The sequence below is a fragment of the Molossus molossus genome, unplaced genomic scaffold, assembly GCF_014108415.1.
Source record: "Molossus molossus isolate mMolMol1 unplaced genomic scaffold, mMolMol1.p scaffold_m16_p_5, whole genome shotgun sequence".
Lineage (NCBI taxonomy): Eukaryota > Metazoa > Chordata > Mammalia > Chiroptera > Molossidae > Molossus > Molossus molossus.
In genome coordinates this window covers 64,284,391-64,312,236 of record NW_023425388.1, presented here as the reverse complement: position 1 = coordinate 64,312,236, position 27,846 = coordinate 64,284,391, and the positions used below count along the sequence as shown (strand labels likewise).

The following is a 27,846-nucleotide window of genomic DNA, read 5'->3' as shown; positions in this document are numbered from 1 at the left end:
TGTGAAACCCTGAGCAGAGAACCCAGATTAGCCTGCCTAGACTCCTGACCTACAAAACCTACAAACAGGTGCAATTTTAAACTGTTAAATTGTGGTAATTTGTTAGGCAGCAATAGAAACTAACATAATCACCCTGTACTAGAAAGTGCATTTTTTTTTGCAATGACCAAATTCTGACATTACATTTTTTTCTACTGACTCATTTGAATACTATCATAAAGTCTTCCTCTGCCTTTCCCTTTTCTGAATTTCTCTTACTGCTTTCCCTTTCATTATCCATAGAGGTACTGTCCAGGAAAAAATTCCACCCAAAATTAGTTTTTGCATTTGAAACCAAGAGAAGTTAAGGTACTGAAAATGTTTCTTTGGACAGTATCCAGCCTATAATACTGCCCTTTTACTTAAGAGCAATAAACCCACAAAAATAAACAAAGGGATAAAGTCTTCAGTAACCAAAAGGTCCATCTTCATGCCAATAAATTTGTAAAAATAAAAAAGGTATAACACAAATAAAATCAGATACTAAAATTGTGTTCATATTGTTATAAGAACTTATTGTCTCAACGTGGAAAATAATCAAATATATAAATTGAGTCAGAAAATTATTTTAATAGTTACAAAACATCTTTTTTTTTTTTCTTTTTTTACAGAATCAGTATAAAATAGCAGTTGATTTCTCCATAATTATCAGAATTATTTATATTTGAGGTCTTGGCTAAGTGGGGCTGAAATCAACAGAAGGTCTTGGACTGCTGGCTCAGAAACCATCCTATGAAGCCCGCCTTGTTGATGTTCATCATGCTTAGCTCTTATGAGATGACCCGGTCCTTTTTAAAAAGTATCTTTTCATTCATTCTTTGGAGGCTTGAAGTGAATTCGGCAGCGTTCATTAAACACCTAAGATATTTAAAGAGAAATAAGTCATTGAGTTATCCTGTATAAATTAGGCCTGGAACTGAATTAAATATATCATGGTTCAGGAAGACATAAGTTTGTCCCAGGTCAACAGTTTTACGCAGTAAAAGAGTTTTCTCACCAGTTCAAATTGACTGGCCACGTGCACAGAAAGCCTTGATATGCATTTATAAAGCAACATTAATAACTTTATAAAATTTAAATGATTCAAGGAAAAAAATCATCACAAGATAGCTTATTTAGTAACTAACAAACATTACAGCTCCATATTCTAGACATATTTTGGACAGTTAGATAAAAATATCTAAAATTAGTTTAAGGTTCTTTTCCTTTTTTTATAACTTAAAATTTACTTAGATATCTGCTGTGCCAGATCCTTCTTAGAAGTAGGTATGCTTGAAGGGAGGACACTTTTGTTAAACTAAATTTGTATAGTGTTTTGTTCTACTTACTTTGCTTCCTAAAAACTAAACAAAATACATATCATAAATGTCAAAAGCATACTCTATGACTGTCTATCAATATGGGACAGTGCTAACGAAATAATTTGATACAGCCATTCAATGAAATATAATGTAAGCATAAAAAAGAATAAGGAAGTTGTTTATGTTCCAATTTTAAAAGATCTCTAAGATTTATTTATTAAGGGAAAGAAACAGTGTGGACAATACACTTTCATTTGTGTGACAAAGAGGAAAGGTGTATGTGTGCACATATATAAAATCAGAAAAGGTGCACATATCTGAAAGTGAATAACATCCTTTTAGAGGGAAGGGAAAAGTGGCTATAAGAGAGGTAGAATTTTTACTGTATATCTTTTAATGGTATATAAAAAAGCAGCTTTTAATCATGTGTCTAAAAATTTCGAATACTTTAAAAAAGTATATATAAAAATCTAAAAAGTTTGAACATTCTTTCAATTCTAAACGTTACATACGCCTTGGCATGTGTATCTCACAATTAAAAGAAAACACTGAAAATATATAGCCTCTTTCTGGCCCTTCCACCTTCTAGTTCATCACACGGGAGTTCGCAGCTCGGAAGATCCCAATGTTCGGACCAGAGAAGGTTCAGGTCCGTGGCCGACACACTGGCAGGGATGACATACACAACTAGGCCAAGCTTCTCCAAATCCTCTTCCTAAATGACTTCCTAACCACTACTGCGCACCTACCGCACCATAGCTACATTTTCTTTTTAAAACAAGTGGGGAACCTCACTTTCTGTGGGGCAGATGGAGTATATTTCCTTTAAAACTAATATCAAATCCAAAAATGCTTCACTCTTCCCACTACAATACATTCTACATTGGATTCTACAATACATTCTACATTGTAGAACCTCTGTATTGGATTTTTCAAACCAGTTATTTATTGTCTCCTCATCCATCCCATCCCAAGAGTAATATTATCTCTCCAGAGAATTTAAATGGACAAATACTGCCAAAAATCTTTCAAGTACCAAACACCTCATCATGCTGGTGAAAAGGGCAGAAACAGGAAATCCTGGCAAAGGGGACAGAATAAGGAATGTATGCAGCTCTCTCTGGAGCACGCATGCAGGTGTAATCAGGAGCATGTGAACCTAGGATAAAAAGCCCTATTATCAGACCCCAAGAAGCTATGTTTCAGGATATGAAAATTTATGGAAAGGAACTGGGCTCAAAGAGGCTAATTTAATAATCTCAGTGAGCGTTCTGCGTTAACTGGAGTAAAAACTCTAAATATCAAATATGCCCATAATTAGTATTAGGAAACATACAGAATATCTCCAATTCTGTTACCATGACAAGCCACACAATTCTACCATAACTGTAAAGCTAATTTTTATAAGATGGCTCTATTTGAATGCTAACCATATCCCCACCCCACCACTCCCCTACCCCAAGCAAAAAAAGTGAACACCCTCAGTTGCTTATAAATAAAAGACGTCTATTTTTCTTAGGAGCCCCAGGACTCTCCTTACTCCTCCTCCCTTGGCTTCCCTCCCAGTTCTCTTAGAAAGCTAACATTATTTATACCTTCCAGCTTCTGTCATTGACCACTTCTTCAACATTCAGTTCTGACTGCATCCATTTCAACTGCAAGAAAGGAAAAACAAGTTTAAGTTACGAAAATTTAAATTAAAAAACAAAACCTTGCCCAACCTGTGTGGCTCCGTGGATTTAGCATCGTCCCATGGACTGAGAGGTCCCAGTTCGATTCCCCATCAGGGCCCATGCCAGGGTTGCAGGCTCGATCCCTATAGGGTGCATGCAGGAGGCAGCCAATCGATGTTTCTCTCTCACATTGATGTTTCTATCTGTCTCTTCCTGTCTCTAAAAAAAATCAATAAAAACATATTGAAAAAAAAAACAAATTCTATGTTTTCCCAACAAAATCAGCTGCTGCTTCTGCTTATTTGTTAACAGTATTACGTAGGCTAGATTTTAGAACCTTCTTAGCCCATTCTTTCCATAATTAATCAATTGTTAAATCTTATAAAACCCATGGTTCTCAAGTTTTTCTGCATATTATAATCACCTTGAGAGCTTATAAAAATTTTCAAATTCCCAAATAGTTCACAGAAGAAATAAAAAGGGTCTATAAAGATAAATGAATACAATCTCTATAAAGGACAAATTAGTAAGATTTATAAAAAATCTATAAATTCACAGGTCTTTGTACTCAATAATTCCAGCTCTAGTTATTGATCCTACAATACAGATTTGCAAAGACAGCAGAGAGGAATAAAAAGGATGAAAAGGAGGTGGCAACCTGAGTTGGATTAAGAAAAATGAATCAAGCCCTGGCCGGTTTGGCTCAGCGGTTAGAGCGTCGGCCTGCGGTCCAGAGAGACCCAGGTTCGGTTCCCGCTAAGGGCATGTACCTCGGTTGCAGTTTGTCCCCGGCCCTGGTTGGTCGTGTGGGTGGCAGCCACTCAATGTGTTCCTTTCACATCGATGTTTCGCTCTCTCTCTCTTCCTCTCTCTCCCACTCTATATGTACAAAAAATGGAAAAATGTCCTCAGGTGAGGATGAAAAAAAAAAAAAAAGAAAAATGAATCAAGAAGAAAAAAACAAAGAGATAGGAAGGGGAATAAGGCCTGAGTGATCTCGAAAGGCATGAGTTTTCCACACCCTGACCATAAAGCTCCAGAGGTCTGAGGCAAAAATGCTGAAGCCTTTCTAAGTTTCTTTATAACTGCCAACCTAATGATAAAAGTAGCCAATCCCAGATGGCAGGGTCCATCACACTCCTAGTCACTTGGGTTAGAGAAACCTGAAAGGAAAGAAGCTACCAAGTGTAGGGAAAGGGCTTGAAAATATTCAAGAAAATTAAGGGAAAAAAACATGAACAACAGGTTGAGGCAGCCAAGAAGTTAAAACCAGGATGATTTCCCTAGGTCAAAGTCAAGACGCAGGCCAGGATATTTGGGGACAAAATTCCCAAGTGCTAGACAACATTTGGGCAACCATGAGTCAGAGACTCAGGCCAAAGAACCTGACCAACAGGATTATAGCTCAAGCAGAAGATCTGAGAAATGTGCATGTAACTCTTGTAAGACTGGAACTTGGTACTGATCCAGGAGCTCCTTGTAAACACCCTTCCTAGACTCAGAGCTGGTGCCCGAGTGCAGTCTAGCACACAGGACTGGAACTGGGGAATGGGGGGCAGGGCTGCATTTCTGACAACTGGTACTCTGCTGTCAAGGAGCAACGAGCCTGAAGAGCACCTGCAAGGCTGCCTCAGTTTCAGATTTTAATCAGCTGTCCGGACCAGAAATCATGAAAGTGTCACAGCTCTGTCAAAGCCTGGTCTGTCTGCCAAAGAAGTAACAGCTTCAAACAACATGCCACTAAGACAGTCTTCATAACTGCTCTCAGATATTTAAAGGGATATCATGTAGCAGTGGGTTTAGACCTATCCTACATAGCTCCAGTAAGGAGCAGTAATTACCCATTACAGGGAGGCAGGTTTGAACAATATATAAGAAAACCTTTGAACAATTATAAAGAGAGAATGCACTGCCACAGAAGACAGTGAATCCCTAGCCCCCTTAAGCAGTAGTTAAACAAAAAGTGGAAACCACTGGTTGGGAGATATTGTAAAGATGATTAATGGAACAAATATGGAGACACAGAGACCCAAAAAGGAAAAGAAAGGAAAGGAGCTGCTACTTTTTGTTGTTGTTGTTAATCCTCACCCAAGGATATTTTTCCACTGATGTTTAGACAGAGTGGAAGGGAGGGAGGGAGGGAAGAAGGGAGAAAGAGAGGTGGAGAGGGAGGGAAGGAGGCGGGGGGAGAGAGAAAAACATTGATGTGAGAGAGACACATAAACTGGTTGCCTCTCACATGACCCAGACCAAGGCTGGGATTGAACCTGCAACCCAGGTACATGCCCTTGACCAGAATTGAACCCAGGACCCTTCACTCTGCAGGCCAACATTCCAATCGCTGAACCAAACCGGCCAGGGCAGGAGCTACTACATTTTATTAGCCAACATGCAAGTTCATATATATATATATATATATATATATATATATATATATGTAATTTAATCCTCACCAAAAAGAGAAAACAAAGTTATTAAGTATTAACTCCATTTTACAAACTGAAAATTCGAAGTTTCACAGCAATTAATTTACAAGGTTACAAAGCTACCAAGTGGTAGATGGGATTTATTTCCTTAGAGATATCTGCCTTTATAATCCATGTTCTTCCTATTCTTGAACACTGCACATATTACTGCCAACTTCTAACACAATTTCAATGCCACCAACCTTTGAGATGGCTGTTTCTGAAAAGGCTCTGGGTTTTAAACAGGTAAACTTCTTCTCAAAGGCTACTAATAGGTGACAGCAGTTATATAGTTCCAGCAAGGAATGTAATTTTTCTGAGTTAAGGATTCCGGTAAAGAACTGGGGACTTTCATCTCTATGTATCAATAAAATATGTCCACTAAAGTAATCAGAATTTGACTATCAGTCACAACTTGATATAAAAACACTAACTGAATCCAGTTGAAAGAGATGGGTTACATCCCACATCTACCTTACTAGCGTGTTATTTGAGGGTAAGAGTTAGTATCTTTGTGCCTCAGTTTCCTCATACAGAAAATGAAGGGGTAGAGGTGGAACAGCTCTTAAGACCAGGTAGCCTAGTTGATTGGAGAGTTGTCCCAATATACCAAAGTTGCAGGTCCAACCCCCAGTCAGAGCACATACAAGAACCAACCAATGAATGTATAAATAAGAGGAAAAGCAAATCGATGTTTCTCTCTCTCTCTCCAAAATTAAATAAATAAATAATTGTTTTAAAAAGAGCTGTTTCTTTCTGATTCCATAATCTGCATAGCAAACTTAAAAATAAAAAAACCACTTTCCTTATTTGTTTAAGTATTACTCATGCTTACCCTATAGTCCTATATGATATCAGGTAGAAAGCTACCTTTCCTAACTCACTGGCTAGTTTCCAAAGCTCCTCCTTTCCAGTGGTCACCCTGGTGATTCTCTCTGGGTCCTAAAGGCAAGGGCAGAAGTGAGGCAGAGCGAACTGTGTGACACTCCCAAACACTCAACTGGTTTTTGAACTTTGCTCTCCACTAACAACAGTCACTTAATTTTTTGTTTGACTTAATTTGCAAATAGTGATTTTTCAGTTTCTGATTTACCAGCCCTGCCCTACATTTTTGTTTGTTAAAATACAAAATACAAAAATAACTACATTTTAACCAGTGCTATATAAATTATCTCTATATTAGGCCTTCATAAACACTAACAGTAAAGTAAGATGACCATTAGAGCACGTTCCCTGTCTGAGAAACCCACCACTGCCTGATGAATAAGCAGGCATAGAATGGAACACAGGCTGAAGCAGTCTCGTGACCAGGGAGCAGCGAAGACAGTGGGTAAATCCTATATCCAGTGAGACTGCATCAGTGGGATGGATGGCTGAGCAAGTACACACTCCCCATGCACAGCTATGAGAACAAAGGCTTGAAAGAGATGAAAAGGCCCCCTGTTCAATGCTTGGCTACCTCTACTAAACAAAGGGCAAACTTCACAACTGTTCAGTATGAAAAACATGATTCCACCCCACAATGGATTGTCACTCACCTCACATGCAAGGCTCAGTAAGTCACCTATTGTGGCATCTTAAAATATAGATATGATTTTGATAATTGTACAGTAGTTATGTAAGAAAATGCCTGTTCCCAGAAAATAACCAACATATATAGGACTAAAGGTGTACAATATGCCCAACATAATCTCAAAAAGGCTCAGGAAAAAAAGTACATATGTGGTGGGACCAAAAGGAAGATTGGGAAAGAGGGAGGGAAGAACGGAGGGAGAAGGGAAGGTACAGAAAATGAATTGTAAAGCAGGTGGGGAAAAATTTAAACAAATAGGTGAATATAGGTAAAGGGTACATGAGAGTTCCTTGTACTATTCTTGCAACTTTTCTGTAAGTTTGAAATTACATCAAAATAAAAAGTTACCCCATCAGCGACCCCTAGGAGACAGCAATGCGTACCCACAATAAAATATGGCACATATACATTTCAACCATTTTCTTGCCATGTCACTTTTAAGGGCTACACAGCAAGTGTTCTGCTTCATTAACTATACTCTGAGGTCCGCACCCTATCTACATTATAGCTGACTTTGGAAAATAAGGCTTCCTCTGACAAATCACTCAGTTGGCAATTGCTGTTTTTAAAAGTGAAAGCTGCAGGAATGGGAGATGAAATAGAGACAAAAGAGTGTTCAAAATGAGGCAAGGCCCATAACAACTTCTCCACAGTAGGAAGGTAAATTATAATGAGGTTCTAGTGTATCTGGTTATATTTTACTGCATTTTTATGGACAAAGAGGGTAATGTCCTGAAGTTAATTATCTGTATTACATTTTAGCAGATTTCTACAGATAAAACCACAGGTAAATAATTTCAAAATGTATATACATTTAAGAAATGTTTCTTCTCCAGTCAAGCCTCAAGACATAGATACAGATGTGATTTCCCTAGATTTTCTGATGTGATATTGGTCTGAATTAATCCTTTCACCTTTAACAGCAGAATATATGAAGAAATGGAAATATGATTACATGTTCCTTTTAGCTAAAGCTGCTACAGCACTGCATATGTTCATGAAATGCACATTAATTTACCAATTTACCATTGGATATTTCCAAATGTAATAAAATAAAATCCACTAAACATGAACTTTTAATCTCTTGGTCTTTTTAAAAGTAATAATCACATCTAACTCTAAATTTTTTATATTAAAAACTGCTTTTGCCCTAGCCAGTTTGGCTCAGCAGTCAAAGCACTGGCCCGAGAACCGAAGAGTCATGGGTTCAATTCCCAGTCAAGGGCATGTATTTGGGTTGCAGGTTCAATCCCTGGCCCATCAGGGTGGTGCAGTGGCAACCAATCGATGATCTCTCTCACATCAGTGTTCCTCTCCATCCCCGACCCTTCCTTCCATTCTATCTAAAAATCAATGGAAAAATATCCTCAGGTGGAAATTTTTAAAAAATGCTTTTATTTTTAAGGCTAAGTTTGGGAAAACTTGGCCTCAGAAATGTAAACCTTATTCAACTTACCTTTGTCTGTTCTTTTCTAAGTTGCTTTAATAATGTTAAATCGTCCAAATTCTTTTCTCTCTCTTCTCGGAGGTGTTTTACTACTGATGACGTCTGAGCTATGCAGTTTTTTATAAATCTGTCCCTACTGGCATGAGCCTCCATCAACTAAAAGAACAAAGGAATGAAAAGAGAAAAAATATCACACCAATTTATCACATTTTTAGACAACAGAAATGTAATACTTTCTAAAATAATTTTTAAAAGTTCTATCTATGGAAGATTGTGCTAATCAGCGAAATCCCCTAAAAACAGATTAAAGGAAGCATCTCTGCCTGTGATCCAGGTTGTCTTCTTCCTCAATCAGCTGCCAGGGCTTCCTGTTGTTCTTGAATCCCTCTTCCCGCACACCCCACAGGGCTTACCATCTCAGTCTCCTCTTCCCTACCATCCCCTTCTCTCCTCGTTATTCCATCCATTGGTTCCTCTACCCTAAACCCACTCTCACACACTTTCTACTGACATTCTTCCTGTGTGTGTGTGTGTGTGTGTGTGTGTGTGTGTGTGTGTGTTCTTTCATGCTTTCCTCAGCCTCATGCTGTCACCAAGTACAGGAATTATGAGGTTAAGTGATGTAGAGAAGCTCTTAGTTACAATAAAGAAAAACAAAGAAAGTTACATGCCTATGTAAGACAGAGCCCTTTTCAAGACTTTAAAGTTTAAGTATTAATATAGAAAAATTACATATGAAGTACAGATGATTGGTTCTTTCAATTGTGTGTGTTGATTGAAAGAACAGCAATTCTTTATTTACTTTCATGTTAATGTAGCAAATCCATATAACAATTCACATTTATTCTCTGCCTTGATTCAAGAAGTATGACAGTCATGTTTCAAATACACTCCTGTGATCATAGCCACATTTTGATGACATCCCCAAAATTTGGGGGACAGAAAAAGCAAAACACTAAAATAATCACCATTATAATGGTACATAAATAATTTCACCAACTAAAATTTAATTGTTAACTTGTTCCATGTAATTATCATTCCTTCTTCTCTCTGGAGAATAACCAAATGTGATAGTTATAACAAGAATAACTCAACCATTATATATGTATAAAATATAAGACTAACTTAATCATTCTACAAGCATTCTTCATATATTTTATTTGAAATACATCTCCTAAATGATCATATTGGGACCGCATGGTCTAGTATTCTCCAGGAAAGAATAAACCTTTGTGTTTCTAGAGTGCAGTACTAAAGGTGCATTAATTATAAACCATACCCATGGGAAGAGGAGGAAAGTAAAAGTAAACTGCCAAATAAACATTAACCCTACCAACAGTAAATTTCTCTAATATGCTTATTTTTTCACAAGGATAGCCTCAAGGCCCATATTTCAAATGGAATAACATGCTGTTCTTTACTTGTCTACTCCTTCAGGTATAATTATAGGAAATTAAAGGAGCCACTGAGTGTAGGGAACTACTCTTTCCAAAAGAAAATAAAAAGAAAAGAACCATCCTCAGAGTTAAGACGCTTTCCCCGTTGCTGTGTTAGACTGGCTAAATAATTATCATTTCCAGGCTTGTTTTCACTTCTGTGAAATTATGTATTACGAGAAAATAATCACTGATACCCTTTCTACCTCTAATATTTAGGGGCAACATGACTTAATACACTGCTCAGATATCAGATGTCCTTCAATCACTTTGATATTTGTCTAACACCCACAGCAACCGGTGAACTAACCCTAGCACCAACTAGAAGTATAACAAAATAGTCTCACTTTTCTGTCTGCATTTTAGATTTTTAGTTCTTAGAAGTAATTTTATTTAATATTTTAAGATTTTATTTTTCAACTGCAGTTGCTATTTTTCCATCTGCATTTTAAAATCAAATTCAAATTTTGAACATTTCTTTTCGGTCTCTCTCACCACAGAGTGTCCCTCTTTGGTTAGGCTTTTCTCCATGATTCCCCTCTTCAACTCGCCCCTTTCCTGTGGATACACTTCTAGCTGCAGATCACCCTCCTACCCTGCTTACTCCTCCTTCATATTAGCCCCCTGGGAACCTACTCATGGGAAGAGAAATTACTGGGCAAATCATAGTTTACTCTGTACAATTAATTTTTAATCTGGTTTTCATGACCATCCTTCAATAAAATTCAGAATTAAGAGCCATGTGCAAGAGGAATATGCATGGACTTTTCTGTACATCTGTGTCAAAGAAATAAGGATGCTTGATAAGTAGTAACAGATAGTGTGACATGATATTATCAGAGGCAAATAACGCACTAAACCAGGCTTGGCTCATTAGCAGTTCAGATGCTTAGGATTTGGTCACATGAAAATTGTTTCTGATATATATGAAATGCTTATCAAAGAAACTGAGGTAACATTTATTAAGAAACTTGGTAAAAGGCAAGGAAGGCTTTGGTTAAAGAAGAAGAATCCTGAACAATAAGCATATCATAACCATACTTCCTTTGATTTGGGGTAAGCAATTTTGAAACGAAGACACTGGGGTTAGGCAGGAGAATGATTCACAACTAGTCTATAAGGGGTTTATCGAGGACTTTCCAGTTTTATTGTATTTTACCAAAACTTGAAAACTTCTTTTAGTCTAAAAATTTTCACATCTTTTAATTATTACTGTAAAACAATGCTTTTGTCTTTAAGGGAAATATAATGCCAACAGTTTTCCTGATTATATTTTATTTGGTGTCTTTTTTGTTGTTGTTCAGATAGAGCAGGAGGAGGAGCGAGGAAGAGAGAGAGATAGAGAGAGAGAGAGAGAGAGAGAGAGATCGATGTGAAAGGAATACATCGAGTGGTTGCCACCCGCACGACCCAACCAGAGCTGGGGACAAACTGCAACCGAGGTACGTGCCCTTAGCAGGAACCAAACCTGGGTCTCTCTGGACCACAGGCCGACGCTCTAACCGCTGAGCAAAACTGGCCAGGCATGTGTGTTTTTCTTTCTAAATCAAAGATTGATTCTAAATAAACTCTAGCCCGGCTGGTGTGGCTCAGTGGTTGGGCATTGACACATGCACCAAGAGGTCATTGGTTCGATTCCCGGTCAGGGCACATGCCCAGGTTGTGGGCCCAATCCCCAGTAGGGGGCATGCAGGAGGCAGTTAATCAATGTTCTCTCTCATCGATGTTTCTATCTCTCTCCCTATCCCTTCCTCTCTCTCTAAAGTCAATAATCAAAAAAATTATTAAAATAAATAAACTCTAAATTAAATTCTAATTTCTCCAACATCGTTTTTTTTTTTTTCCTTTAAGAACTATGACAATGACCTTTGGTTAACTATCATTAAAATTAAACAAAACCCCTGGCTTGTTTGGCTCAGTTGGCTGGGCATTGTCCATGCACAGAAAAGTTGCCTGTTAGACTCCCAGTCAGGACACATGCTCGGGTTGCAGACTCCATCCCTGGTAGGGGGTGTGCAGGAAGCAGCCAATCTTTGTTTTGTTCTCACATGGATGTTTCTGTCTCTCTCTCCCTCTCCCTCCCTTTCTCTCAAAAAATCAATAAAAGTATTTAAAACAAAAAAGATTTAGAATTTCTAAAATGAGTGCTTCTTAATAACTTTGCTGACCATCTCCTATGAAGAAGCTTTACCATTAGAGTGCAAATACTGCTTCATTTGCTACAGAAGGAAGGATCAGGGACTCAAGTAAGTCAGGGTGACTACAAGTAGCTTAGATATTTCATAAAGTTCCACTTCTTAACTGAGACAATACTTGAGGGAACTCAGTAGTACTTATTAGCACAGCACTGTGCTGCAAACCTGATCCCTGGAACAAAACTACTTGATAAACAATCCTCTGCATGATATTCACACTGCTGAAGCCCTCTAGGACAGAGATTTTCAACTGGTGTGCCTCAAGAATTTTTAAAACATACAATACCTGACTATTTAGTCAGGGGTACTGACCTCTTTTCCCTTAGGTTGTCAAATTTTAAAAAAATGACAACAGCCAACACAACAATAGCCGTTTGAAGTGAATGAATCAAAATTATACTCCCCCCCCCTTTTTTTTGTCAGATCAACAAAAGAGTACAACATATTTTTTGGTATGCCATAAAATTTTAGCAATTAGTTTATGCAGGTTGTGAAATGAAAAAGGTTGAAAATTGCTGCTCTAGGATATCAACAGAGAAAAACCCAAACACATACGTAAGGATATCCAAAACAGAAATTTAATATGCAAGGTTATCCTGGCTCAACAAAAGGATAAGAAATAATAATAGCAATAACTAATAGAAGAATCAAGCATTCACATGTAAAATATTTAGTACAGCAAGCACTTTATATTAACTCAATCTTCTTGGAAACCCTATAAAGAAAGTATTATTATGATACTATTTTACAAATAACTAAGCTGAGGCACAGGTTATGTAACATGTTCAAGGTCATCCACCTAGAAAGTAGCAGAGGTGGGATTTAACCTACATCTGGAATCCATGTTGTTAATCACTACAATATAAACCTCTAAATTAATAAAATGATTGGAAACAACTGAACAGACTACAGAGATTATATGCATAGTGGGGAAGTGGACTCACTAAAGTAGTAACAAATTTCTAGTACTTTAGACAGAGCTACCCAAAGAAACTAAGTAAACAGTCAAACAACCCCATAATAAGGATGCATGCTCCCTACTTTCAATACTGGATTCTACTCATTAAAGCTCACTGCCCTGTGATTTTCTCAAACCCCTAGAATTACCTGACCACTTGGTAAAATAACATACTTTCATATAAAAGCAGAACAAAAATAGCAGCAGTTAATAGTTTGAATTTAACTGATTCATCCAAAACTTATTTTTTTCATAACTGAGAAATGCACATTAGGTTTTAAGTAATACCTTCTCTGTAAGACGAGTCCAAATAGTAATCTTGCAATAGAGCCTAAAAAAGCAAATGCCATTTGAACTTTAGCTTCCTTGTTAAAGAAAAGTTAACTATAAAAAATACTTAGCTATACCCTGGCCGGTTTGGCTCAGCGGTTAGAGTGTTGGCCTGCGATCTGGAGAGACCCGGGTTGGGTTCCCGCTAAGGGCATGTACCTCAGTTGCAGTTTGTCCCGGCCCTGGTTGGGTCGTGCGGGTGGCAGCCACTTGATGTGTCCCTCTCACGTCGATGTTTCTCTCTCTTTCTCCCTCCCACTCTATCTGAACAAAAAACGGAAAAATGTCCTCAGGTGAGGATAAAAAAAAAAAATACTTAGCTATATCATTATTTCCCTCTGCTTTTGGAAATTAAAGAGAGAAATAAAGGGAAGCTTTAAGAGTCAATGAAAAAAGACAAACTTGAGAAACCAAAGCCTCAGAAAAAGACTATTTATCTGTAACTTTCCTTCTGTCCCAACTGCCAAATGTTTTATTCCCCTTCCTGAATGAGAGAAGGGAAGAAAGAAGACATAGAAAACGTGAAGGGCTTTAATTCTTATATCAGCTGTCCAGCTTCTTAGGACTGATCCATTCTAAGCCTTTCCTCTTGTTTCCCTGTTGTACTTGACTGATTTCACTCTCTCCGTCATTCCTTTGTGCATAAGGTTTCCTTAGTTATTAAAAGCTTCCCGCCCTGGCCAGTTTGGCTCAGCAGTTGGAGCATCGGCCTGCGGTCCAGTGAGACCTGGGTTCGGTTTCTGCTAAGGGCGTGTACCTCAGTTGGTTTGTCCCCAGCCCTGGTTGGGTCATGTGGGTGGCAGCCACTCGATGTGTCCCTTTCACTCGATGTTTCTCTCTCTCTCTCCCTCCCACTCTATCTGAACAAAATATTGAAAAATGTCCTCAGGTGAGGATAAATAAATAAAAAATAAAAGCTTCCCAAGTGAGAGCCCAAAAATGACTGCTCCCCTTCCTTAGAACCACCTTTTCACAGTCTGTGCATACAATCACACATTTCTTTAGCTTGTATAAACTGTATCAAAACCTATACACACTCTCAGGTGTGGGCAAGGAAAAACATGATGTCATTCTTTTATCCACAGTTTAATTATACATTTATCAAATGAGTTCTTATTTTGCCTGCAAAGAAAGGCATAAAGGAAGCACAAAAGAAAGACTCAAAAGATACACTTACAGACTCATAAAGTTGTTTACAGGTTTGGCTGGCATCAATTTTCCCTGCAAAGGAAGCTGTTGGAACCGTAGTGTTTAATTCATGTACTATTCTGTCATCAATCGTCCTCATCACCTTGAGTAATTCCTATATATATTTAAAATAAAAGAATAATAACCTGAATGGAAAGTTAAGTGATTAAAAAAAAAAAAAAGAAGAAGCAGCATTTAAACTAAAACAATAAAGCTCTTGGATATTTTACAACCTTGTAAATTAGAAATAGGGAAACCACACCAAATACAGTGCAATCACCGGAAAATCTTCATTATAAGAATTATGTAATAATAATTCTAATAATGAGCACCAGCTGTGTTTCCTTGGCTCCAATGTGATCATCTTAAAGGCAAAGATGGTTTTTAATTCACTTTTAAACCCACAGTACTTAGCAAACAGTATGTATTCTTTCCATCTCCAGTATATGGACAACAGAATTCTATTGAACTCGATTACCACATTCTCCAAATCAATCCAGCATAATTGCTTGTTCCATTCCCTAGCATTCTAAAACGTGGTGCTAGGTAAAAAACTTCTGGAAAGATAACACAACAAACTATCTGTAGTGGTTAACTTGCAGAAGTTAATCTATACCCTTTAGACTGTTAGTTTTTAAGTGTGTTTTTTGTTTTTTACTATGCTTGTAACTAAAATAAGTAAAACCAAATATGCTACTAGAGAAGGAATCACATATCTTCATGGCTTTCTTGTTTCTAGAACAAGCAAGAATCAGTTTCCCTTTCTTAGGAACCCTAGTTCACACTTCCCAAAGATCTCCTCCTCCCGAAAAAGGCTCCAATTCTCAAACCAACCAAAAGAAAAATGTTAACATAAAGGAAGAGGACTTGGACTCTGTTGAGTAAGCCTACACAGCATAGTCTCTTCTCCCAACATTGTCTAGGGTACTTCTTTCATTTGTTACTAGAGAAACTGGGCATCTGCTACGTTGTCTCCAACTAACATAAACACTAGAAAAGGTGTAGTATACCTTTCTCTTTCTCTTTCAATTATTTCTTAAATTTGCCTCCCCCACCCATAAACAAACAAACATGGTCTCTACAAAATCAACAAGAAATACATATAATACTAGGAAGAGATTTATTATTGAAAACGTCCAAGTTCACATTCAATATTATTGTGTAAGAGAAGCAGGGGAACTCCATCCTATTTGCTAGATAGGATGCTGCCTGATTCATTCATCATTCAATAAAGCCAATTAGATCTTCACACACACACAAAAGCAACTTGCTTGATCCTCTATTTCCCTCAGAATAACATCCTATTTGTTTCCTATGCCAAATTTAAATTCATGACTGAAACCAACTCCTTTATTTTTTCTTCATCCATTTGTTAAAATAAAAACTTTACTAGCATGGAAACATTACACATTCATTTTAGAAAAATTGGAAAAATATTTTAAAGAAAATTAAAATCATTCAGTTAACCATTATCAATGCTTTAATATGTCCCTTTAGTTTTTTTTCCTATAAATACCTATGAATATTTTTATAAAATTGAGGTACTATGTAACATTTTAAAGTCCAACTTCATGATATTTATTATATCATGAACATTTTGCCCTTGTTATTTAAAACACCTTGAAGACATTTTTAGTAGTTGCATAAACATTTTATCCTGTGGCAGTACTACAACTTATCTGACCACTTCTCCATTAATGAACATTTAGGTTGGTCCCAATAATAATGACCATTTAGGCCACTCAGACTAAGTCTATAGTCCAGGTTCTGTTCCTATCAGTCTTTAATCTTTCATTAGTAACTTAATGATCTTTTCTAGATTTCAATCTAGAAATAACACAGCTTGTAGAAGGCTCATAATTTCGACTAATAAAACACAGGCTAATGACAGGTCTAAAACCAGCTTCACTATCTTATCCCCACTTCCAGTATCCTTCTATTTTTGATCTTCTTGTATCTTTCATTTTTTTTGTCAACAGCATCATCATTCTCTGTACACTGAAATTGTTAGGGGTTAATCTCAACATGTTCACTAAACAACTTTAAATAATGTTTTATGTACAGTGGAAGATGTATCATGTCAATAAGTGACAAGTTAAATGATGGTTAGCACTGTTTAGAGAATCAAAAAATAGGTAAGGGGCAGAGACCTACTTTGTCAACTTAACCTCCTACAACTTGACTATTAAAAAAAGCCTCCTTTAATATCAAACTGGTTTTCTGAGGCTACATTTAAGTTATACATTTTAGATAAATCATTCCTTGATTAAGAGGCTTCAACAATCTTTATTTTTAAAACACAGGTAGTAATTAGAAAGTGCCACAACGTTCATCCATTTATTAACTTACTCTTCATTCAAAAAATATTCACTAATGTCTAGTATATGTCAAGCACCATTCCAAACACCAGGGCTACAGTGGTAAATAAAATAGAAAAGTTCCTTGATTTTATGGAAAAAAATTCTCAGAGACAGGCAATAAACAAGTATACCAATAAACAAGATAATTTCAATAAAGTAGTCCCCCTTTATCCATGGGGGATATGGTCTAAGACCCCAGTAGATGCCTTAAACAACGAACAGTACTAAACCCCATATATAGTGTTTTCTCTTATACATACATACATACCTTTTCACTTAAAGAAAGCAATTTACACCCTGGTCGGTTTTGCCCAATGATTAGAGCGTCGGCCTGTGGTTCAGAGAGACCTGAGTTCGGTTCCCGCTAAGGGCATGTACCTCAGTTGCAGTTTGTCCCAGGCCCTGACTGGGTCATGTGGGTGGCAGCCACTTGATGTGTACCTTTCACGTCGATGTTTCTCTCCCTCTCTCTCTCTCTCTCTCTCTCTCTCTCTCTCTCTCTCTCTCTTCCTCTCTCTCCCTCCCACTCTATCTGAACAAAAAGTGGAAAAATGTCCTCGGGTGAGGATAAAAAAAACAACAAGCAATTTACAGCGTCTCTGACATATCTGAATTAACAACATCACTCCTCTTATGCTCTGGGGTTATTATTAGTAAGAGTTACTTGAATACAAGCACTATAATATCAAGACAGTAGATCTGATAACCAAGACAGCTACTAAATGACTAATGGGTAGGTAGCAAAGGGATGACTCATCGATTCATGTCCTGGGTGAGATGGTGCAGGACAGCACGCTATCCAGAAAGGTGTGTAATTTAAAACGAATAAATTGTTCTTTCCAGAATTTTCTTTTTAATATTTTCAGACTGTAGTTGACCATGGGTTGCAACCCCAGATAAGGGGTTTCAGAATACAAACTAAGGTAACAGGGATGAAGAGTGACTGGGTGGGGTTGAAGGAGCTACCTTAGATCAAGAAAGGCTACTCTGAGGATGAAGCATTTGAGCTGAGACCTAAATATGAATGAGCCAACAACAAGAACACCTGAGGAAATAAGTAAAACATCATGAGACAAGAACAAACTTTGGGCTGTTTGAAGAACTAAAAGAAGGTAAGTGAGATAGGAGTAAATAAGGGAGAAAATAGTAAAAAGTAAGGTCAGAGAAAAAAATGAAGGACAACAGAGACTATGGAAACAATCAAGGATTCTGTTCTAAAGGTAATACAGTTTTAGGCAAGGGGATGATAGAAATGACTAACTTTTTAAGAGATAACTTTGGCTGCTATATAGAGAACGGACTACAGAGAGAGGAAAGGAAACAGGGTGACCATTTAGCAGACTCCTAAGTCTAGACAAGATAAAGACAGTTTGATAAAGTGGAAGCAACAGAATTAGGGAGAGGAAGCTGAATTAATGATTTACTTTGAAACTAGAGCTGATAAGACTTGCTGATGAATTGGGGAGAGGGGTAGGGAGTGAGAAAAGAAAATGGGATAACTTTTAGGTTTGGGACCCGAGCAACTGAAAGGATGTTGTGCCATTAACTGAGTGTGAGGAAGAGATTGGGGGAAGAAATGATTTGGAAGGAGTGGGCAGAGCAATAGTTCTATTCTGGTTCCCAGGGTATTAAATGATATTTAGGATTACTGTTAATTATATATTATACTTGTATTATGTTTAAAATTGTAACCTTTTGGAACTACAGATTGAAATATTTATAGAAAAAAGATATACTTAGGATGTGCTTCAAAATAATCTAGTTAGGATGGGGCAAGTGGTAGGAATACACACACGAAACAAGAGTAGCCATGAATTAATTGCTGGGGGCAAAGAATGGGTACATGGGATTTCATGGTACTCTCTCTCCTTTTGTGTATGTTGAAATCGATGTTATTCAAAGCCATGAGATTAGAAAAGATCAATGAGAGCCCTGGCCAGTTTGGCTCAGCAGTTGAAGCATTGGCCCTTGGACCAGAGTCCCGGATTCGATTCCAGTCAAGGGCACATACCTCGGTTCAGTTCGGACCCGGTGTGCGGGAGGCAACCAGTCGATGTGTCTCTCTCACAGTGATGTTTCTCTCTCCTTCTCTCTCCCTCCCTCCCATTTTGTCTGAAAATAAATGGAAAAATATCCTCAGGTGAGGATTTACAAAAAAAAAAAAAAAAAGAGAGAGATGAATGAGAGAGACTATAGCAGTGAAGGGGACCAACAATCAAGAAGGAACTCCAGCCCTGGCCAGTGTGGTTCAGTGGTTAGAGCATTGGCCTGCACAGCAATTCCCAGTCAGGGCATCTGCAACCAATGTGTCTCTCTCACATCAATGTTTCTCTTCTCCTCTCTCTCTCTTTTAACCCCCCCTTCCACTCTCTCTAAAAATCAATGGGGGAAAAATGTATCCTTCAGTGAAGATTATCAAAAAAGTTTTTTTTTTAAATGAAGGAACTCCAGCATCTACAACCACATGAGAAAGACTGTGATGCCACAGAAGTCAGCTGAAGAGAGGCTCCAAGGAGGGAATACTCAACTGTTGAATGTTACTAAGAAGTTAAGAAAGACATGAACAGAAATTAGCTTTTAGATTCAGCAGGATGGAAATCATGGGTGACCTGGACAAGTTCATTTAAATAGTGTTTAATGGGCTCAAAAGTTAATATGGCTTAAGTGCAGATATTAAGAGAAAACTGGTGTAAAATGAACCCCAAACGTCTATAGGTCACATGATAGGATTTTAGTCTTTTTCCTGGGAGCAATGGAGAACCCATGAAGTATTTGGGTACAGTGGGACTACGTGATCAGACTTATGTTCCGAAACGATTGCTTAAAGTATTTGAAGTGTGGAAAATGGAACGTAGAACAAGAGAAGATGCAGAGATACTAGCTAGACTGATGCAACAATCCAGGGGAAAGATTATCTAGCTTGATACTGCCTCGGGTTTTGATTTACCTGGAACTCAAACCAGTTTTGAGTTTGATGGGAGCTATACAGTCAAATTCTCTCCCAATAAAACAATTTGGACATACTGTTAAGTTCCTTATATAGAAGTGGGAATTCATCTGCATTTACTAGGTGATAAATCAATCAATTTCATTCTTACCAAAAGAACCCACAAATGTGGATTATCAACTCTATCAGTTCTTCTCTGTGTGCTAGAGAATTATTAATATATGATCTAGAGCTTGGCTTTTTATGGTAGAGACTAGCCACATGAGGTTATTTTAATTAAAATTAAATAATTTTAAAATTTAGTTCCTCAGTTGAACTAGCCATGTTTCAAGTGCTCAAGAGCCACATGTTGCTGGTGGCTACTTATACTGGATAGCACAAATTCTACCATCACAGAAAATTCTCAGACAGTGCTGAATTCAAGAAACTATGGCAGTTGCTAAACTAATAATGTACTTGTTCAGGGATTACTGACAACTACAAGCTATTTTTTTTTTTCTGGTAATCCTCACCAAATATCAATAGATAGCTTTCAATTGATTTCTTTCTTTCTTTTTTTTTTTTTATCCTCACCTGAGGACATTTTTCCATTTTTTGTACAGACAGAGTGGGAGGGAGAGCGAGGAAGAGAGAGAGAGGGAAATATCGATGTGAAAGGGACACATCGAGTTGCTGCCACCCACACGACCAACCAGGGCCGGGGACAAACTGCAACCGAGGTACATGCCCTTAGCGGGAACCGAACCCGGGTCTCTCCGGACCTCAGGCGGACGCTCTAACCGCTGAGCCAAACCGGCCAGGGCCAATTGATTTCTATATAGAGTGGAAGGGAGGAAAAGAGAGATATCAATGTGAGAGAGACACATCGATTGGTTGCCTCCTGCACAACCCCAAACGGGACCGAGGATCAGACCTGCAACCGAGGTTATGGTGCCCTTGACTGGGAATTGAACCCTAAACCTTCAGTCCGCAGGCCGACACTCTAACGAATGAGTCAAACCATCCAAGGCTGTTATTCTTAAAGGTCACAGAAAAGATATTAGAAAAGCTCAAGATAAGGAAAGAAGGAAAATTTTTCTCAGAATTGGAAAGGGAGAAGGACAGGAACTATAAACCCACTAGGCACACATTTCTTCCCAGGGGAAAGCGTGCTAGAGCTCCCAGGACAACTCCTGGAGGTCCAGAGCAGTGACTGTCAGCCTTCTTCATCTCACCGCACACAAGCTAATTACTAAAATTCTGTGGCACACCAAAAAGTATATTTTTTGCCAAGCTGACCAAAAAATAGGTATAATTTTGATTCATTCACACCGAATGGCTATTGTTGTGTTGGCTGTTGTCATTTTTTTATTTGACAATCTAAGGGAAAAGGTCAGTGCCCCTGCCTAGTCAGGTATTGCGTGTTTTAAAAATTCTTGCAACACACTGGTTGAAAATCTCTGGTCTAGAGGAAAGCCTGGGGGCCCTTCACAGACTAACAGCAATTGGAAGGTTAATGCTGGTACAAAAGTGCTGTCATTAAATTCTGGGCTCATTCGTAAGGAATTACTGACCACCTACCTGATACCTGGTCCCAATGGCATATCTTCTCTGTCGCTCACACAAATTCACCAAGAAAATACACAGATGTCTCTGAGCAGATCATACACAATAAACTGCAACTCAAGTTCACAGATATAATACAGAAATACACACACTTCAGTAGCTCTCTGAAGGCTACATCTTTGTGTAGAACCTAAAACCCTAACCAACTTCAAACTGTCAAAGCATAACAAAAAGAGAACTCTTCAGATTTTATAATGTCTCCAGCTTCTATCTTTCATCTTCCCCAAAACAAGAAGAGATTCTAATGTATCATGAATCTCTCATTTTAGGTTGTCTTTAAAATTATTTAAGTACTTTGTCTTAGAAATGCATTTTATGTCTTAACTGTAAATGTGGGGTAAAATCTCATCCCCTTGCAAGGCAATTTCAGTACTAAAGGAGTGCCCATATTTAGTAGTAGGGAAGAGTAGAGAAAACTTTTATTGCCTCTACAATTATACTATACTCTATTCCTAAAGTTAATCCTCCGGAAAATTCCTTTTATTATTTTGGGCAGCTTTTAGGGTATATGGGGGGTGGGGGTGTGAAAAGGTCTCCTACAGATTAGTAAAATACAAATGTACTCCAAAAAAATTATCTCAGATTTAACCTTTTCTCTCCACACTATCTGCCTATAGGTACCCAGAAGTATAGCCCATGCGCTCTTTTTAGACAGACCAGATTCCTCAAACCCAATTTTTCAGCAGTACTCACACTGTGTTCCCCCTAAGCCAGAGACACAGACTTGCCTGCAACTGCCCAAGTCCTCTGAGACCCAGCACCCCCAGGCACAGGGACAGAAAGCACCCAAGACTGTTTCAAGAGGAATCATTCCTAATGCTAGAAAACAGTCTATTTAGTCTGTACCTAATTGGCATATGACTCAAACCAACTGTGTATATATAAATAAATAAATATTCCTAATAGAAATACTAAGACTTACTGAGTTGGTTTTTTATTTTGTTTTTGCTGAGTTGGTTTTGTTCAGGTGATATATGAGCTAGATCTCAGACAGAGTCAGAAGAAGGGATTTAAAGAAGGGATTTATTTCAGGGTAGCCACAAGTGAAAAAAAAGCATGGAAATAACAAAGCGTAATGTGTTCAGAGAAAAGTAGGCCTACGTGGTTGGACAACAGAGATCAAGTGTATGTTGGAGGAGGTAGGGGTTTGGGGGAGAGAAACATTCATGAATAAAAACAGTGTAAGAGATAAAACTAGAGAGAGGCACTTTGGGATTGTATGCCATGTTAAGTAGATTAGATCAGTCATATAAGTCTAAAATTAGATGCATGGTTCAGATGCTAAAATTTAGAAAACAACAGTACAAAGCCACAATATTATAGAGATTAAGCTGAAGGAGAGATATATTAGAGAAAGGGATGGCTGAAAATAAGGAGACTTATCACAAAGCTAGCTGCAAAAATGACCATGGCACAAGTGATGAATCTTCCATAAAGCACTTATTTGATCATCTCACCCCCTCTGGTCAAAAATGACTCCCTAACCTCACACCTGGTTAGCATCCAGGGCCTTCCACAATCTGGTTCCAATTTTTTGTGTAATCTCAACGTGCCCCTATGCATATCCTGAATTTCACCAATAATGACTGGCTATTTTTTCCAAATACATAAAATTGCCTTATACATACACCCTTTTGGGTTTTTTTCCTACCTAAGGGTACAGGATACCCTTGTTCCTGTTTACTTAAGGCCCAACTCAATTATCACCTCATTTCTCTCTGAACTGTTATAAGCATTTTATCCATATTTTCTACATTTTATATACAGCCCACTGGGTCTTCCCAAGGGCTTGGTACCTAGCAATAACTGTTTTGAACTGATCTGTGTCCCCTCAAAACTCCTAAGTGACTGTATTTGGAGATAGGGCCTTTAAGGAGGTAATAGGGCACTAACCCCACAAAACTGTTGTCCTTGCAAGAGAGACACCAGAGATGTTTCTCCCTCTTCATGCACAAAGAGGCCATGTGAGAATGCAGTGAGAAGGTGGCAATCTGCAAGCCAAGAAGAGAGGCTTACCAGAAACCAATCCTGATAGGACTTTGATCTTGGACTTCTAGCTTCCAGAACTGTGAAAAAATAAATTTCTGTTGTTTAAGCCACCCATTTGTGGTATCTATTATGGCAGCCCTAACAAACTAATACATATCCAATAAATTCTTGCTGAATATTAAAATGGGATTCCAGACATTCAATTTTAAACATTCTTTTATGAACTTTATTTCATTTTGGAAACAGGATATTTTCTAGGAGTGCTAATGCCAACTTTCATAATAGAAAAATAAGAATTCCAGCCCAGCCAGTGTGGTTCAATGGTTAAGCATTGACCCATGCACCAAGAGGTCACCAGTTTGCTTCTTGATCAGGGCACAGACCCAGGTTGTGGGTCAAATCCCCAGTGGGGGGCATGCAGGAGGCGGCCAATCGATGTCGTCTCTAATCAATGTCTCTATCTCTCTCCCTCTCCCTTCCTCTCTCTCCAAAATCAATAAAGGAAAAAAAAAACTTGTGTTCCAAAAAAGAAAAAATTTAAAATACTTTAAAAACTCTTAGATTTTAAAACATACACCTATACCTTGGCCAGGCAGCTCAGTCAGTTAGAGCATCAGTCTGATGCGCCAAGGTTTCAGGTTCAATCCACAGTCAGGACACATACAAGAATCAACCAATAAATGCATAAATAAGTGGAACAACAAAACTGATGTTTCTCTCTCCCTTTCTCTCTCTCTCTCTCTCTCTAAACTCAATAAAAAAAATAAAACAAACAAACCATGCACCTATATGGAAAAATATCAGAGCACTAGTTGTCAGAGGGAAGAGAGAAGAAGGATGGGGCAGGGAATGACTGGGAAGGGACATGAGGAAACTTTCAGAGATAATGATATTATTCTCTATGTTGGTGGAGGTGTATGTAAATGTCAAAACTCATCTAATGGTACACTTAAGATTTGTGTATTTCACTAATGCAAATTTTATAGAAAGCAAGCAAAAAAATACTGAACTCTAGTTAATGATATGCATGATGACAGACATGAAGTATATGGATGTCTACAACTTAGTCTGATGTGTATTAAAAAAATAAAAGGTGGCCCTGGTCTATGTGGCTCAGTTGGTTGGAGCACTGTCCTATGCACTGAAAAGTCACGGGTTCGATTACCAGTCAGGACACATACCCAGGTTGCAGGTTTGATCCCCAGTTGGGGTGCACACAGTAGGCAACCAACTGATGTTTCTCTCCCTCTCCCTCCTTCTCTCTAAAAAAACTAATAAATAAAATAAAAATAAAAATGTGGATTGATGGCCCTGGCCGGTATGGCTCAGTGGTTGGAGCGTTGGCCTGTGGGCCAGAGAGTCCCGGGTTCGGTTCCCACTAGGGGCACGTACCAAAAAAAAAAAAATGTGGATTGATGGATAGACAGATTGGTATTTGATAAATATAGCAAATCACTGATTACAGAATCTAGATGGTGGGTACATAAGTGTTCATTGTACAAGTCTTTCAACTTTTCTGTAGTGTTTGAATATTTTCATGATAAAATTCTGAAATAAAACTAATCTTTAATAAAAAATACATACATGGGCTCTCTAGCTGCTGACAATTCTTTGTTTCCTACCATAACCATCCCCTTCCCCCTATCTCTCTTACACACAGACACACACACACCCCCCTTTCTTTTTTCACCCATACATTTCATTCCAGCACTCTCTGCCTCCTGCCAATGTCCCCAGCACTCATGCCACAAACTACCCCAGCAAGAATTTGAAGTCTAACAGTAAACCTCCCTCACAGTACTCCTTCAGCTCAGACTTTCTAGAAAGATCCCTTTCCTTTGAAATCTGCATGTTTAATTGAACTTTGTGATTTTATTTTTTGTTTCATATAAGTTTAAGAAATGGAAAAAAAATACATACAAAAAATAAGAAAAAATGGAAAAAATATCAAAAGGAACACACACAACATGACTTCTTGTTTTCTTTGACAGTATTCAGTGAAGTGCTTTTCACATTTAGGATACTTACAAATGTAATGGTTGCATAGCTTTAAAAAATTTAAACTTTGCTTAATAATTTGTGAGTATGCCAGTTAACCATGCTTTACAATTTTACCAAATTCATCTAAATCTAAATGCTACACTGACATTTTACGGTACCTTCACTTCTGTTCTTGTGTGTCCCTGAGGCAGTCAGGGAAAATGTTCTTATTGACAATGAGGTTAAATGATGTGCCAAGGCCGGCTCTGGAAAACCAGTCCTTCTGGCTTTTAGCCCAGAATATTCTCCATTATAAACCACACATTTGGAAAAGTCCTAGAGAAAGTATCCAGAAACTTCTCCCAGGTTTCACTAATGAGACTTATTTTACGATCTTTTCTATGTGAATGGAATGGTTCTGCAAGACAGTTTTGCTTTTGCCCCACTTACAACATTTTATGACCTTCGAAAAGAAAAAAAATCAGTGTTTTAACAGCAAAAATAGATCCTCTGAAATTTGGTTTGAGAGATTCAAATAACTAAAGATGGAAGAAATTTTAAATGTTACTTAACATACTCTTATTTTACAGATTCAAAAGTTAATTTCCAAAAAAATTAAGTGATTAGCTCAAGGTCTCAAAGCTGTTAATGGCAGAAGCAGTACCAGAACCCAAAACATCTAACTCTACAACCAAGGCTCTTTCTCATAAACCGCAAAACTATCATTGCAAAACTATCTGAGAGTATTAACTCATTCTAAAGCATCTTACTAATGTGACAAGATTAAGGCCACGAATGGGCAATAAACCTTAAACAGTCCACATACTTTAGAATTCAACAGTTTTTTATCCTACTTAAGATTTTTACAAATGTTTGTATTTGTTGGACACGTGGATCACATTTGAAGTCAGCTGCTGTGCTGAACTAGTCTGAGAAATAGCTGAAGTGGTGAAGAGAATGCAAGTATGACCCCATATAAAAAAGACCCCACATAAAGTTCTTTGGCCAAATGACGTTTGTTTGTCAAAGAATTCAGTCTGTTTAGTTTATCTTCAAGGATACCACTCCCCACAAAATGGCTCAAAACACAAAGCTTACTACAGATAGGTCAGTGACACGTGAAATGATTTTGCAATACCTTTAGTTAAAAATACATTTGTACGGTCATGATTTTTTAATTCAACTCTTTATCTAGACAGCAGCACATTTATTTGTGCCTACATTGGATCAGATAACTTTCATTGCAACTTGGTCAAAATCCAAACCCCTGTTCTTCAATTCACGGGTTAATATTTAACCCTAGACCTCTGGTGTTTGAATATATAAGATACAGCCTTTTTCTTAAATGTTAAATTTTCTCTAATGCTTAGAAAGGCAGTAGCCAGGGCAGGTATTAGAATCAATCGCCCTTCCAAGACTCCAAAAGTCATACCCCACCAAAACAGTAAAATTTGCATCATGTTGTTTTGTTTTATCACATCAATAAGCTCTCCTTCACTTTTTAAAAAATCTCCTACAAATGCCCACCTTAAAATACAAGTAGAATGATAGAGGCTAATAACAGATTTCGGTGGATGACTAAGATTGTTACAGTCACTACCCACTGGGCTCGAGCTCGGCTTCACCACCGAGCATCCACCCGGAGTTTCCCGTGCGGCTGCTCGAGGCCTGGGCGAAGCAGGGAGAACCATGACCCCCAAGGAGAAGCCTGGCTCCCTAAGTCCAACCCCGCGCCCCCATGACCTCCAATAGCTCGAAAAAGGAGCCTCGAATTGACTGCTTCTTCCACAGCTGGTCCGCACTCCCTCCTAGGCCAGAGGAGGAAACAGGGTCCGGGGACAAAAGAAAGGACACACCAGCCACTGGGGAAAACCCCATCACCTGGAACTCGGCGAACTCTTCACAGTTCACACCGCCACTGGGCGCCGCCATATTGGACAAACGCGAGGCCCCCGCCGCGAGCCAATCACCACGGAGCAAATGTGTCCGCGGCGCTGCCTGACAAAATATTTTTAAGAGAAATCAGTGAGAAAGCTGGGCACTAGCCTTGTTTTCCCCCTAGTTTTCATTCATTTCGAAACCTGGAACTCTGCTGTCCTTCTTTTCTACTCCTACCCCTCTAACAGGTAACTTTCATTGCAACTTGGTCATGTCCTCCTAGAACTGACCCGTGTGCTTGGATCGAAGACTGTCAGAACTTGAAGGGATCGTTTTACACTGATCCCATCTTCTTAAAAAAGGAGAACGATTTCCTGGTCGCACTAACCAGGTCGTTCAAGGAGGAAACCTGGAATAGAAGTGATTTTTTCTTGACCCTCCCACCCCATTATCTACTTCCAGTCTCTAGAGCTGAGGGACCT

At 38.3% G+C, this 27,846-nt stretch overlaps 1 protein-coding gene across 1 annotated transcript; it reads right to left on the bottom strand.

The window, feature by feature from the left end:
• Positions 1 to 590: 590 nt before the first annotated feature.
• CCDC58 (coiled-coil domain containing 58) lies at positions 591 to 27,421 on the bottom strand. Its single transcript, XM_036243288.1, has 5 exons — positions 27,368 to 27,421; positions 14,595 to 14,720; positions 8,508 to 8,654; positions 2,936 to 2,995; positions 591 to 897 (listed from the first exon to the last, which is right to left on the bottom strand). Exons 1-5 carry the CDS (start codon positions 27,416 to 27,418, stop codon positions 847 to 849), a joined length of 435 nt encoding a protein of 144 aa, XP_036099181.1. The 5' UTR covers positions 27,419 to 27,421; the 3' UTR covers positions 591 to 846.
• Between the last annotated feature and the right edge of the window lie 425 nt (positions 27,422 to 27,846).

What these genes read in the sequence shown, in the direction of transcription:
- CCDC58 (XM_036243288.1), bottom strand. Translation starts at nt 27,418, where the DNA reads ATGGCGGCGCCCAGTGGCGGTGTGAACTGTGAAGAGTTCGCCGAGTTC. An exon ending in AAGAGTTCGCCGAGTTCCAG is followed by an intron (nt 14,721 to 27,367) that starts GTGATGGGGTTT and finishes AAATATATATAG; the next exon opens with GAATTACTCAAGGTGATGAG. An exon ending in TTAGAAAAGAACAGACAAAG is followed by an intron (nt 2,996 to 8,507) that starts GTAAGTTGAATA and finishes CCTTTCTTGCAG; the next exon opens with TTGAAATGGATGCAGTCAGA.